A 12,616-nucleotide genomic window follows, 5' to 3' on the forward strand; every position below is an offset into this window, starting at 1 on the left:
ATTAGTATTCCTTAAAAAGGCTATAGTCTTCAAGAAAATCAACTTAAAACACTATTTTCTTTAGGGTTATTTTATAATTTTCAACTATTATCTAGCCAAAATTCATATAGTATAATAGTATGTGGAACTGTCCAAGAAGATAGGAGATGAAAAAAAGTTTAAAACAAGACATATACCTGTCCTCAAAGATTTTCACTCATGGTAAATCAATAGGATGTGCAATATTTACAAATAAAAATATATAGATAAAATGGAGGTGAGATGCATTACAGTATTAGAATATAGTACTAGGCAATTCAATGGCATCCAATCAAAACATATTAGGCATTTAATCACAATCTTTCTGCCTTTCAGAAAAATCATAATTAAAATATGTGGATACTTTACTAAAGGTACAAAACCACTTCCAATTCCACCAGAAAATTCAAAATTTTTGATAACATGCCTATTCGCAAGGCTGGAAGTTTAAATTGCCTCTGAGATAAAGTATGTTTCATAGAGTCTAGGCACTAAAGCACATATATGTTATTTTAAAAAAGTGTAGAGGAGAGAGCTTTGCAAGGCTTTAGATCTACTGAACATAGTTACTCTTAAGTAAAATTCTTAAAAATCTTAATTATAAATCTTAATTCTAATCTTTTCCTAATCCAAAACAATTTAAAAAATAGAAAAGGTAGGTGTATTACTAAAACTACAAGACAAAGGAACACAACAGCCTATGTCACTGATTAGAAGTTATGTTGTCAAGATGTCAATGCCATAAATTATTTAATAGTCCTGGGCTGTGTTGCTAAGTGGTTAGTGTCAGCCCATGCACTGAAGGGTCTTAGGTTCAATTCCTGGTCAAGGGCACATACCTGGTTTGCAGGTTGGATCCCAGCCCTAGTCAGGGCGCTTTCCGGGAAGTAACCAATTGATATGTCTCTCTCAGATTGATGTATCTCTTTCTCTCCTTCCCTCCCTTCCACTCTCTCTAAAAATCAATGGGAAAACTCAACAGTATATTTTCTTCTCTTTTAGGAAAGCCACTGTGTGGAAATAGATTGTTAAATAAATAACATTTTAGTAGAGCATGGACAGTATATAATTTCCATTAGTACTTATGATTTTGTACTGATTTACATTTTGGCAAGGTAGCTGATCATTGACTACCTTGTGATCATTGGCCATGGAACAAAAAAGGCGAACTGCTTCAGCAGACCCAACCCTCACCCTTGTTACAGTTTAACCAACTAATCAGTCATAGACTAAAAATACCAGCAAAAATTCCAATGTTAACCTTTTTTTTTAACATTTCAGAGAAATCAGTAATTCCAAAATTCTTTAGAATTCAATTTTGCCTAAGAATATGAAATCCCCTAAAGCTGCTAACCTTTATGTGCAACTGTTTGAAATCTCTTCTCTCAATAAATGTTCTTCCAACAGTTACCTTGATAATTAATTGATCATTTCCTATGTTCTCAGGATGATATGCTTTTATGCAGTACTATGAATCAAGACATGGTTAATAAGTATATAATATTACTAGAGGCCCGGTGCACAAAATTCGTGCACTGGGGAAGGGCGGTGTGTCCCTCAGCCCAGCCTGCACCCTCTCCAATCTGGGACCCCTCGAGGGATGTCCGACTGCCCATTTAGGCCCGATTCCACTGGGATTGGGCCTAAACCGGCAGTTGGACATCCCTCTCACAATCCAGGACTGCTTGTTCCCAACCACTCACCTGCCTGCCTGACTGATTGCCCCTAACCACTTCGCTGTCAGCATGAACTATGCCTAACTGCTCCCCTGCCAGCCTTATTGCCCCTAAATGCCCTCCCCTGCTGGCATGGTCGCCCCTAACTGTCCTCTCTTGCAGGCCTGGTCCCCCCAACTGCCCTCCCCTGCAGGCCTGAATCCCCCCAACTGCCCTCCCCTGCAGGCCTGGTCCCCCCAACTGCCCTCCCCTGCAGGCCTGGTCCCCCCCTACTGCTCTCCCCTGCAGGCCTGGACCCCCTAACTGCCCTCCCCTGCAGGACTGAATCCCCCCCAACTGCCCTCCCCTGCAGGCCTGGTCCCCCCAACTGCCCTCCCCTGTAGGCCTGGTCGCTCCCAACTGTCCTCTCCTGCAGGCCCAGTCGCCCCTAACTGCCCTCCCAGCAGGCCTGGTTGCCCCCAACTGCCCTCCCCTGCAGGCCTGGTTCCCCCCACTGCCCTCTCCTGCAGGCCTGGTCCCTCCCAACTGCCCTCCCCTGCTAGCCTGATCACCCCCAACTGCCCTCCCCTGCTGGCCTGATCACAGCCAACTGCCCTCCCCTGCTGGCCTGGTCCCTCCCAACTTCCCTCCCTTTCAGGCCTGGTCCCTCCCAACTGCCCTCCCCTGCTGGCCTGATCACCCCCAACTGCCCTCCCCTGCTGGCCTGGTCCCTCCCAACTGCCCTCCCCTGCTGGCCTGATCACCCCCAACTGCTCTCCCCTTTTGGCCTGGTCCCTCCCAACTGCCCTTTCAGGCCTGGTCCCTCCCAACTGCCCTCCCCTGCTGGGCTGATCGCTCACAACTGCCCTCCCCTGCTGGCCATCTTGTGTCCACATGGGGGGTGGCCATCTTGTGTGTTGGAGTGACGGTCAATTTGCATGTTACCTCTTTATTATATAGGATGTATAAAATCTGTAAAACCTGGTCCTACCATGTTTTGAACAGTATCATCATCACAGAAAGAAAATGTCTCAATGTGTAGCCAAGTCCTCAACATAGAAATAACTTTGAAAATGTTTTCAATTATACTTATTCCATTTTTATCAGTCAATACTGGTTGTTTCATTTGTATAAGTGCAGTCAAAAAGGTCATTTTGAGCTTATGTAAAGGGGAATTGTTTGGCAGCTACTTGCGCAGCTCAGACTATGTTTTTAACTTCCTAGACTCATGCTTGGCCCAACTGGGTCAAAAGAACTATTAGTTGGTATTTTACATGCCCTATTGGTGGGTTATTTTTCTTTTCTTTTATTGGTGGGTTATTGTTCATCAGTTTAGCATTACTACAGTGTTAAAGCCTTCATGAATTTCATCTGCCCTCCCTAGTTACCCTTGTCATATTACATCTTTTTAAGAACCAGGTATTTTGTTTTAATCTGGGAAACCATTTCTAAATAATGTTGTGCTATATCTGTCAACTATGTGAGCTTGCGCAAGACACTCAATTTCTCTATCTCAGTGTCCTGTAAAAAAGGGCAAATGATGGTATCCTATCTAATAAAGAGGGAATATGCTAATTGACCATCATGCACTCACAAAGATGGTGGTGCCCACAGCCAATAAGGAGAGAATATGCTAATTGACTACCACACCCTCAAAGATGGCGGCACCCACAGTCACAAGATGGCAGCGCCCAATCTCCTCAGCCCCGCTGGGGCGGCAGGTGCATGGCATGGCCAGGCCCACCCCCAGGCAGGTCCGGCTGCTCCACGCGCCTGCCTCCAGAGTCCCCCAGTCCTCTTAGCCCCCCCAGTCCCCAGGCCACCCCAAAGTGCAGGCAAGCCTCAGATGGCGGCTGCCCAGCTGCCCAGAGGCTCAGGCAAGCCTCGGATGGTGGCTGACCAGGGCTGGCCGAGGCTTGCGCTGCTGCCAGTGGCAGCAGCCTAGGTGTGATGGGAGCATCGCCTTCCCTGATCACAGGGTCACCTCCCGCCCCTGAGGGATCCTGGACTGTGAGAGAAGGCAGGCCGGGCTGGGGGACCTCCCCTCCAGTGCATGAATTTTCATGCACCAGGCCTCTAAATAATAAAATTGTTGCAAGTACAAGTATTTATTGCTATACTTACTTTGGCAAATTCTACCTGTTGGATATTTAATATATAAAGCTTTATGATGATACTAGTAAGCCACAGGTGTATATTAACAACCTTCATTTGTAAAGCACCTGAGACCTTTTCTAAAAATAATATTCTTCACGATTGGGGGGAGGGGCTCATAAAATTGGATTGAGAAATTTCTTTATTCTATAATTTTATTCAGTAAAAAACAATACATTACAAGATAAATATGTGCTCAGCTACACGGATACTTACACTGTGATGCAAAAAACCTGGTTCAGAAGAACAAGGAAAAATATCAGAGAATTGCAGTTGCCTCTTGTCTGGTCTGTTTCCTCAGTGAATTTTTTGAGGACAGACTAAGTTTCTTCCCTAAACCTTATATTTCTCTCATTGGCTCTGTGTGTTTGTATGCATGTGTTGAATGATTAATTCTATCATGGATTTGTTATAAATACACTCTCTCATGACCACGAGAAAAGATCTGGCAATGGAATTAAGGAAAGGTCTTTCTAACCTAACGATTTTCAACCTTTTTCATCTGATAGCACACTTAAACTAATTCTGTGGCATATATTATATATATATACACATACATATATGTGTATTTCCGGTCTGACAAAAAATAAGACATAATTTTGATTTGGCTATTGTGTTGGCTGTTGCCCTATTTTTATTTGACAATCTAAGGGAAAAGAGGTCAGTGCTTCTGTTAAAGTAAAAAAAACATTGAAACCTGTAAAGAATTTTTGTGAGTTTATTTAGGCCAAACTGTCGACATATGCCGGGAAGCAGAACCTCAACGAACTGAGATAATGCTCCGGAGAATGGCGGGTTACATCTGTATTTATACATTGCAATCAAAGGAAGGGACGTAGGTGGGTTACATGAAATTCATTGGTGATAGATTAAGGAGGTGGGATAAAGCAAAGGGGGGGGGGAGACCCCTCGGATTGGATAAAAAGTAAAATGATGGACACATACTTAGGTGGGTGCAGGAACAATTAACATGATAATGAAGGAATTTGTGGCATCTGTCCTGGCGCCCACCACATTTGGTTGTGCCCAGGGGCTCCAGAAAAAGGGAAGTTACAAGTTACCCAGACATTTCAAGGGTATGTTATCACAGATGCAAAAAGACAGATAGGCTCAGTTAAGGTAAAGGTTGACCTTGTCAGTGAAGATACCAGCCGAGGGCATAACTGCCCACCTAACTGCGTTTAAAGTTTAATTTCAGACTATCCTTTGTGGTTACTCTAGGTCTCTGAGTTTGCAAGACTGCCATGCAGGCCTCCCCTGAGCTTGTCAGGTCAGCATGTGGCCCCTTTCGTACACACTTCTGACTAAATAGTCAGGAATTGCATGTTTTAAAAATTCTTGCAGCACACCGGATGAAAAATCACTATTCTAACCCATACCGGGTACTAATCTTGTACATTCTCCAGTATCCCCTGAGCTGGCTACAAGTAGGTTCAACATTACTAGATATTAATCTCCCACAGCTCAGTACACCCACAAATAGCGCTCGTACATCCAGACGTGAGCAAGACGGCTCAACTATGCCACCACATACCTATGAGGTTTTCAGAGGAGAGAGTCCAAAAGTCTAGAGACGAAGCTAATCTAGCTTCTGCTTCACAATAGCCCTGTTCCCGGTTTGACTTGTTACTGAAAAGATGCAAAAGCTTGGCATTCCCTTCAAGGCCAGGTTGTAAAAAGGAGCCGATGGCAATGGCGTGGCACGTTACACACACGAGAAGCAGCCGCGGAATCTGTAGCCTCCGGCTTAACCAGCAAAACGGGAACCCGATTCTTGGAGTCATTTTTCGGCCTGAATACGCAGAAAAGAAGTAAGTGACTGGAAGTCTGGCGCACGGTGGCATTTCTGCTAACAGTCGGTCACCCCAAGGTACTGTTTGCTCTGTTGGAGCTACTGACTCCCCGTGAACCCCAGGGAGCGTTCGGGAAAGACGGCTGGCCAGGAAGAGGGTCACGACTAGCTCCTCCCGGACCCTCGACCGGCTTGGGGGCGAAGGGGCCCAGCCGCCGCGCACCCCTTCTCCTGCTGTCTCTCCCAAGGCCGAGCGGTCCCAGCGGCTCAGAAGCGGAAAGGCGCCCAAGGCCACGCCCGACCGCCGCTGGGGCGCGCTAGCGGCACCGCCGGGTGGGGCAGGGGTGGGGAAAGCGGAGGGAAGCGAGAGAAGGCGCCCCGAGCGGGGCTGAAGCTCTTCCTGTGCCGGGTTTCCGGCTCCGGGTCCCGGAGGAGGACCCTCGGTCCGAGGGCGGAGCAGCCGCCCGCCGCGACTTTCAGACTCGAACCATGGCCTCGAGCTGGTGGCGGTGGAGGCACGGCTGCTCCTGGCGGCCGGCGGTGCGGATCCCCGGGCCCGGATCCCCTGGCCGCACGGGCCCTCCCGGGCCGCACCCCGCAGCCGCCGTCCGTGCGCAGGTGAGGCCGTGGAGCGCGCCGGGAGGCGGGGGGAGCGCGCAGAGGTCACGGCGCAATGACAGCGGCGCGGAGGAATGAATGGGCGCGAGCAGCATGTGCACCGGGCAGGGTAGCGCTGGGATGGCCCAAGGGCGGGCTGGCGCCTGGCTGGGGCCGGGCCGCAGGGTGGGACGCAGAGGTGGGCTCCCAGCATCTGTCTGCCTAAAGTAGGGGCGCGCCGCGCGGAATAGCAGAGCGACTTCCCGGAGACTGAGAGAATTTGCGGGTTGGGGAGGGAGCAGTGGAGCCAGGTCCCCCGGGGGAAAGGCCGGAGGAGTGGTCATATAGTCAGGCTCCTAGGGCCGTGGTCGGCAAACTGCGGCTCTTTGGCCCCTTGAGTGTGGCTCTTCCACAATATACCACGGCCTGGGCGAGTCTATTTTGAAGACGTGGCGTTAGAAGAAGTTTAAGTTTAAAAAATTTGGCTCTCAAAAGAAATTTCAATCGTTGTACTGTTGATATTTGGCTCTGTTGACTAATGAGTTTGCAGACCACTGTGACTACGGTACTGTCTAAGTCAAGGCTGGAGATCGGCTGCAGCTGTTTCCTTTTGTGTTACACAGCCATGGCTTCGGGAGAGCAGAGCTGAACCGAGATGTTAGAGCAAAAGGCACTCTGAACCCTCTGAGATATGGAGGATCCAGGTGGCCTGGGTAGGCTGAAACGGTCTTGTGGAGGATATAGGTCTGATCCAAGGGTGGACAGGATTACAGCCGTATGTAGTTGCTTCGGAAGGAGAGCTTACCGGGACCGGGTGCAAGGAGAAAAGCCCTGAGGATGTCAAGTAGAGAAACCATGGGGTCATCTTTAATTTGACCTATGACTTCTTGAAGTAGAGTCACAATCTCAGCACTAACCATGGTTTTTACTCTTCCCTATTGCCTGTAGACCCAGTCTCTTTTTCCTCCCTTTTCAGTCAGTGTAGCTCTTGTAATTTGACACGTTTCAATGGCTCCGAGTTCTTTCTGCACTTTTTAGTGATTGATTTTCAACCTGCCCTAGGCCCATGCTATTTAGCATAACTGCCCAGAATCTATGGGCTCACTCTTTTACAGGCTCTCTAGTCACATAGTAGTTGTATGTGTTCGCTTTTCATTCCTTGAGGCTTTTTTGTGTGTGTATTTGAATTTAGGACTCTTTTGTTTCAGTCCGATATGGTACATTTCATATTCCCATGTACCCATCAAACTCCGTTTACCAATATGAAATAGTGCCAAAATGGGTACATATCACGTCTTATTCAAAATGGACATTTGGTGAGAGAATGGCAGCTGCACTAGTAGATATCATCTATACCAGTGGTCGGCAAACTCATTAGTCAACAGAGCCAAATATCAACAGTACAACGATTGAAATTTCTTTTGAGAGCCAAATTTTTTAAACTTAAACTTCTTCTAACGCCACTTTTTCAAAATAGACTCGTTCAGGTCGTGGTATTTTGTGGAAGAGCCACACTCAAGGGGCCAAAAAGCCGCATGTGACTCGCAAGCCGCAGTTTGCCGACTAATAAAAGGGTAATATGCTAATTACACTGGATGTCTTCCAGATGTCCTTTCAGACAAAGCCATGGTGGTGGGGCCGAGGCAGAGGTGGTTAGGGAGGCAGGAGCAAGCAGTTAGGGTGATCAGGCCAGCAGGGGAGAGCAGTTAGGGGGATCAGGCCTGCAGGCAGGTGAGCAGTTAGGAGCCAGCGGTCCCAGATTGCGAGAGCAATTAGGCCTGTGGGTTCGGGCCTAAACCAGCAGTCAGACATCCCCCGAGGGGTCCCGGATTGGAAAGGGTGCAGGCCAAGCTGAGGACCCCCCCCCTTGCCCTCTGTGCACAAATTTTGTGCATCAGGCCTCTAGTCTATAATAAAGGGAGAATATGGGAAAAGAGCCTCAGGGCCTTGCTGGCATCCATTTTAGTGCTGTCCTGGCCAGGCTACAAATGTTTCTGGTACCACAGATGAGGACATCATTTGGAGAGATGGATACACCTATCTATGCCACTGGATAGATACTTATTTTCTTTGATGCTCCCTTTTTTTTAATTCCTGCCCTCCCCCAGCAACTTTCGTAGCAATGGAAAGGGTGCTTTCCTGGAGAGGATGTCTTAGTGATCACAAGGAGGGACTGCACTGAGAATGCCAATGCCCTGTATTCCTGATTTGTGTGTCCATGGTGTATTTCACTGTTAATTAATACATTAGCTTTTGGTACCTGCCTCAAGCTTTTGTTTGGTAAGTTCAAGTCTCTTAGGGCCTGATAGTCCTTGGGGACAAAGAGCAACAATAATAAAGCCACCTCTAGCTCTTCACCACAGCTCTGTTACTTCCCGGTGACTGTACATTGTCCCGACCTCTCCATTGGTAATGTGAACAAGTCTTGTAATCAGATAAAACCAGTGTGCATTAGATCGAGCCAAATCACTTGTTAATATGTCTTTGATTCTTACTCAGCTTTTTCTCTTTTTAAAAAAAGTAAGTTTATAGAAGGCAAGGTTGACTTTCAGGGAGAGTATGTGATGGAATCAGGGAACAAAACCAGAATTGGACAATTGATTGTTGCTAATGCTAGTATTAGTACACCTAAGTGACAACAGTTCTAGTTTCACAACTCCCTTTCAATACTTTACAGTAGTCGCCCTTATCCATGGTTTTGCGTTCCAGTTTCAGTTACCTGTGGTCAACCGTGGTCCAAAAATATTAAATAGAAAATTCCAGAAGTAAATAATTCATAAGTTTTAAATTGCACACTGTTCTGAGCAGTTTGATGAATTCTCACCCAGTCCTGCTTTTTCCTACACAGATATGAACCATCCCTTTGTGTAGTGTCTCCAGGCTGTATACACTACCCTACCCTTTGTCACTGAGCAGACCTCTCAGTTATCAGACTGTCATGGTATCACAGTGATTGTGTTCAAGTAACCCTTATTTTACTTAATAATGATTCCAACATATAAGAGTAGTGATGCTGGCAATTCAGATATGCCAAAGAGAAGCTGTAAAGTGCTTCTTTTATGTAAAAAGATTTTATATATATATTCTAGAGGCCTGGTGCACAAAATTTGTGCACAGGGGTGGGGGGTCTCTCAGCCCAGCCTGCACCCTTTCCAATCCGGGACCCCTTAGGGCCATGGTTGGCAAACTGCGACTTAGGAGCCACATGCGGCTCTTTGGCCCCTTGAGTGTGGCTCTTCCACAAAATACCACGGCCTGGGCAAGTCTATTTTGAAGAAGTGGCGATAGAAGAAGTTTAAGTTTAAAAAATTTGGCTCTCAAAAGAAATTTCAATTGTTGTACTGTTGATATTTGGCTCTGTTGACTAATGAGTTTGCCGACCACTGCCTTAGGGGATGTCCAACTGCCAGTCAGACATGCCTCTTACAATCCGGGACTGCTGGCTCCTAACCGCTCACCTGCCTGCCTGCCGGCCTGATCGCCCCTAACCGCCTCTTCCTTGGCCCTGCACCCTGGATCCAGGATTCCCTCCTCCGGCTGGCCACAGGCATCCAGGACCCAGGCCAGCTTCGCCTGGGCCGGTTGCACCCGCAGGGGACCATGGGTGGGCAGCTTCGCCCAGGCCACATCTGGGCCGCAGGTGCTGGTGCCCAGGACCTTGGGGCGGGCAGCTTGTCCCTCTCCCGGGGCCACACGGCTTGTCCCTGTCCCCGGCCACAGCCGCAGGCACTGGCGCCCAGGACCACAGGGCAAGCGCCTTGTCCCAGGCCCAGCTTTGTCAGGAAAGATGTCCAGAAGATTGGAAGATGTCTGATCTAATTAGCATATTACACTTTTATTAGTACATATATATATTAGAGGCCCGGTGCATGAATTCGTGCATGGGTGGGGTCCGGCCAGCCTGGCCAGAGGGAGGGGACATGGGTGGTTGGCCAGCCTGCCTGCTGGTCGAACTCCTGGTTGAGGGGACAATTTGCATATTAGCCTTTTATTATGTAGGATATACACTGAGTGGCCAGATTATTATGCATTCAGAGATCATAATAATCTGGCCACTCAGTGTGTGTGTGTGTGTGTGTGTGTGTTTTTTAATGAAAAACATATCTGCGGTTTCAGGTACCCACTAGGGGTCTTGGATGTATCCTCCGCAGATAAGGAGAGGCTACTGTAATGCTCTTCTGAGTATCTCTAATTCTACTTTGGAAACATTGCCCTAAGATAGTCTTAAAACAGAAAAAGCTTGATTGAAGAGGTACTATATTAGATGTATACAGTGCAATAAGCTCAGAGCTTTACTCTCTAAATTTTGAACCAAGATCCATCTTCCAAAGACCATGATTTTAACAACTGTCACACTGCCTAGTGGTTAAGAGCACTCTGTATTAGCTATGTCATTTTAACTCTTCATCCCAGGTTAAAGGTTAGATCTCATACTGAATAAATATTATAATAAAACTAGGGGCCCAGTGCACAAATTCATGTGCCTTGAAAGGAGCGGTGGGCACAGAGGAGGGTCTCAGCCCATCCTCCACACCCCCGTTCAGCCCCTCCTGCCACAGCGCCCAGTCTTCTGGCAGCCCCACTCCTGCGTCCAATCCCACATGCTGACGGCGCAGGGCTAATGGAGCCAGCGCCAGCAGCAAGTGCAAGTGGCGTCTGCTGCCCCGATCGCCCCTCGGGAGTAGGGGAAGGTGGAGAATCCCTTAGGGGCGATCAGGGCCAGCAGTGGGTGCAGGCGCCCGGCGGGACCGCAGCGCGCAGGAGCAAAGAATTTTTAGTAACCACCAGAGGCTCATCTCGACAGTGACCGGCGCCCCGCCTTGGTCTGGTGCCCCCACTCATCTGCTCCACAATCCCGCCACAGCTGATGCCCACCATGTTAGGTGCTCTGCCACCTGCTGCCAATGCCTGCCATGTTCCACGTGCGCCCCCTGGTGGTCAGCACACGTCATAGCAATTGGTTATTTGGTTGTTCTGCCGTTTGGTCTATTTGCATATTAGGATTTTATATATATAGATACTGAATTCATGGAAATTGATTGGGTATAAAGACTGACAAAAGTAGGTTAAATGTCATATAATGATAAATTCAAAAAAAGATTAGCACTTTGTTTCCTTGGGATATTGTAATTGCCTGGGACACCATAAATGTTCTTATTGGCTTAGTGAATGTGTAATGCTATGATGGAAAGAACTAGAAAATCTTCCTTGGCCCTGCCTTCCTGGAAAAGTCAAACTTTATTGTCTTTTTTTTATTTAATTGATTTTAGAGAGAGGAAGTGGGAGAGAAACATCGATCAGTTGCCTCCCAAACACACCCCAACTGGGGATCACACCACAACCTGGGTATGTGCCCTGACTGGGAATTGAACCTGCCACCTTCTGATGTACTGAAGGACCTTCCAACCAACTGCGCCACACCGGCCATGGCTTACTGTTTTTTAACTATGTCTAAAGCAAAATATATTTACTAGAGAAAAATCAGAAAACATCTATAATAATAAAAGTGTAGAGAGAAACCAAGATGGCGGCATAGGTAAACACCTAAACAGCTGCCTCGCACAACAATATCAAAACTACAACTAAAAGACAAAACGGACACCATCTATAACTACAGGAAAGCTTGCTAAGTGGAAATTCTACAACTAGAAGTAAAGAGGAACACACTTTGAGACTCAGAGGAGCTGCAAAAGGCTGAGGTACGGAGACGCGCATGGAGAGGACGGGCGGCTGTGTGCATGGGCGGCTGTGTGCGCAGCTGGCTTTCTAAAGCGGGAGGGAGACGGAAGCTCCCGACTGTGATGAACTCCAGTCCCGGGCGAGACTCTGGGAACCCACACTCATTTGGGGGGAATCTGAACTGTCAGGAAAAGAGAAAGCACACTGAGACTCAGGGGAGCTGAGGAAGGCAGAGGTCCGGAGGCGCGCGCGTGCAGAGAAGACTGACTGCTGAGTGCACAGGCGGCTGAGTGTGCGGCTGGCTTTCTAAAGCGGGAGGGAGACGGAAGCTCCCAACTACGCTGAACTCCAGTTCTGGGTGAGTTTCTGGGAACCCCGACTCATTCGGGGAGAAACTGGACTGTCGGGCAGCAGGCGAAACTCGAGGGCGGTTTTCTCTCAAAGGTGCTTGCAGCTATTACCAAGGGACAAGGAGACCCAGGGCCTTCATAGAGCAGGGCTGATGGGAAACCAAGGCTGCCTGCTCCACCCTGAGACTCCGCCCCATCCAAGCTGAGCACAGAGGCTTTTGCAATTTTGCAAGTCTTGTCTCATAAGGGTGTCTCCAGCACAGAAGTTCTTCTGGCGTAGACACAGCTGATCCACACAGCCAGTTGGCCTGGAGGTCAATTCCTCCCAGTGATACCAACAACAATCAAGACTTAACTACAACAAGGCTGTG

General features: G+C 48.0%; 2 protein-coding genes across 9 annotated transcripts in view; one reads left to right on the forward strand and one right to left on the reverse strand.

Annotated features, from left to right (window-relative positions):
- LOC308235059 (protein adenylyltransferase SelO-like) overlaps positions 1-6,026 on the reverse strand; it is a 66,489-nt gene extending 60,463 nt beyond the window's left edge. For 3 of the 6 annotated variants that reach the window (XM_080643690.1, XM_080643691.1, XM_080643693.1), the window contains exon 1: positions 5,362-5,874. In XM_080643690.1, the coding sequence (XP_080499816.1) occupies positions 5,362-5,671 (310 nt within the window). In that variant the 5' untranslated portion in view covers positions 5,672-5,874. Of the gene's footprint in view, positions 1-5,361 lie in introns of all 6 variants that reach the window. The other 3 variants (XM_080643689.1, XM_080643692.1, XM_080643694.1) reach the window with 3 other exon arrangements.
- PDSS1 (decaprenyl diphosphate synthase subunit 1) overlaps positions 5,969-12,616 on the forward strand; it is a 51,875-nt gene continuing 45,227 nt past the window's right edge. Inside the window, exon 1 of one of the 3 annotated variants that reach the window (XM_080652603.1) lies at positions 5,969-6,237. In XM_080652603.1, the coding sequence (XP_080508729.1) occupies positions 6,109-6,237 (129 nt within the window). In that variant the 5' untranslated portion in view covers positions 5,969-6,108. The remainder of the gene's footprint in view (positions 6,238-12,616) is intronic. The other 2 variants (XM_080652602.1, XM_080652604.1) reach the window with 2 other exon arrangements.

This window comes from Plecotus auritus (assembly GCF_963455305.1).
Source record: "Plecotus auritus genome assembly, chromosome: 1".
Lineage (NCBI taxonomy): Eukaryota > Metazoa > Chordata > Mammalia > Chiroptera > Vespertilionidae > Plecotus > Plecotus auritus.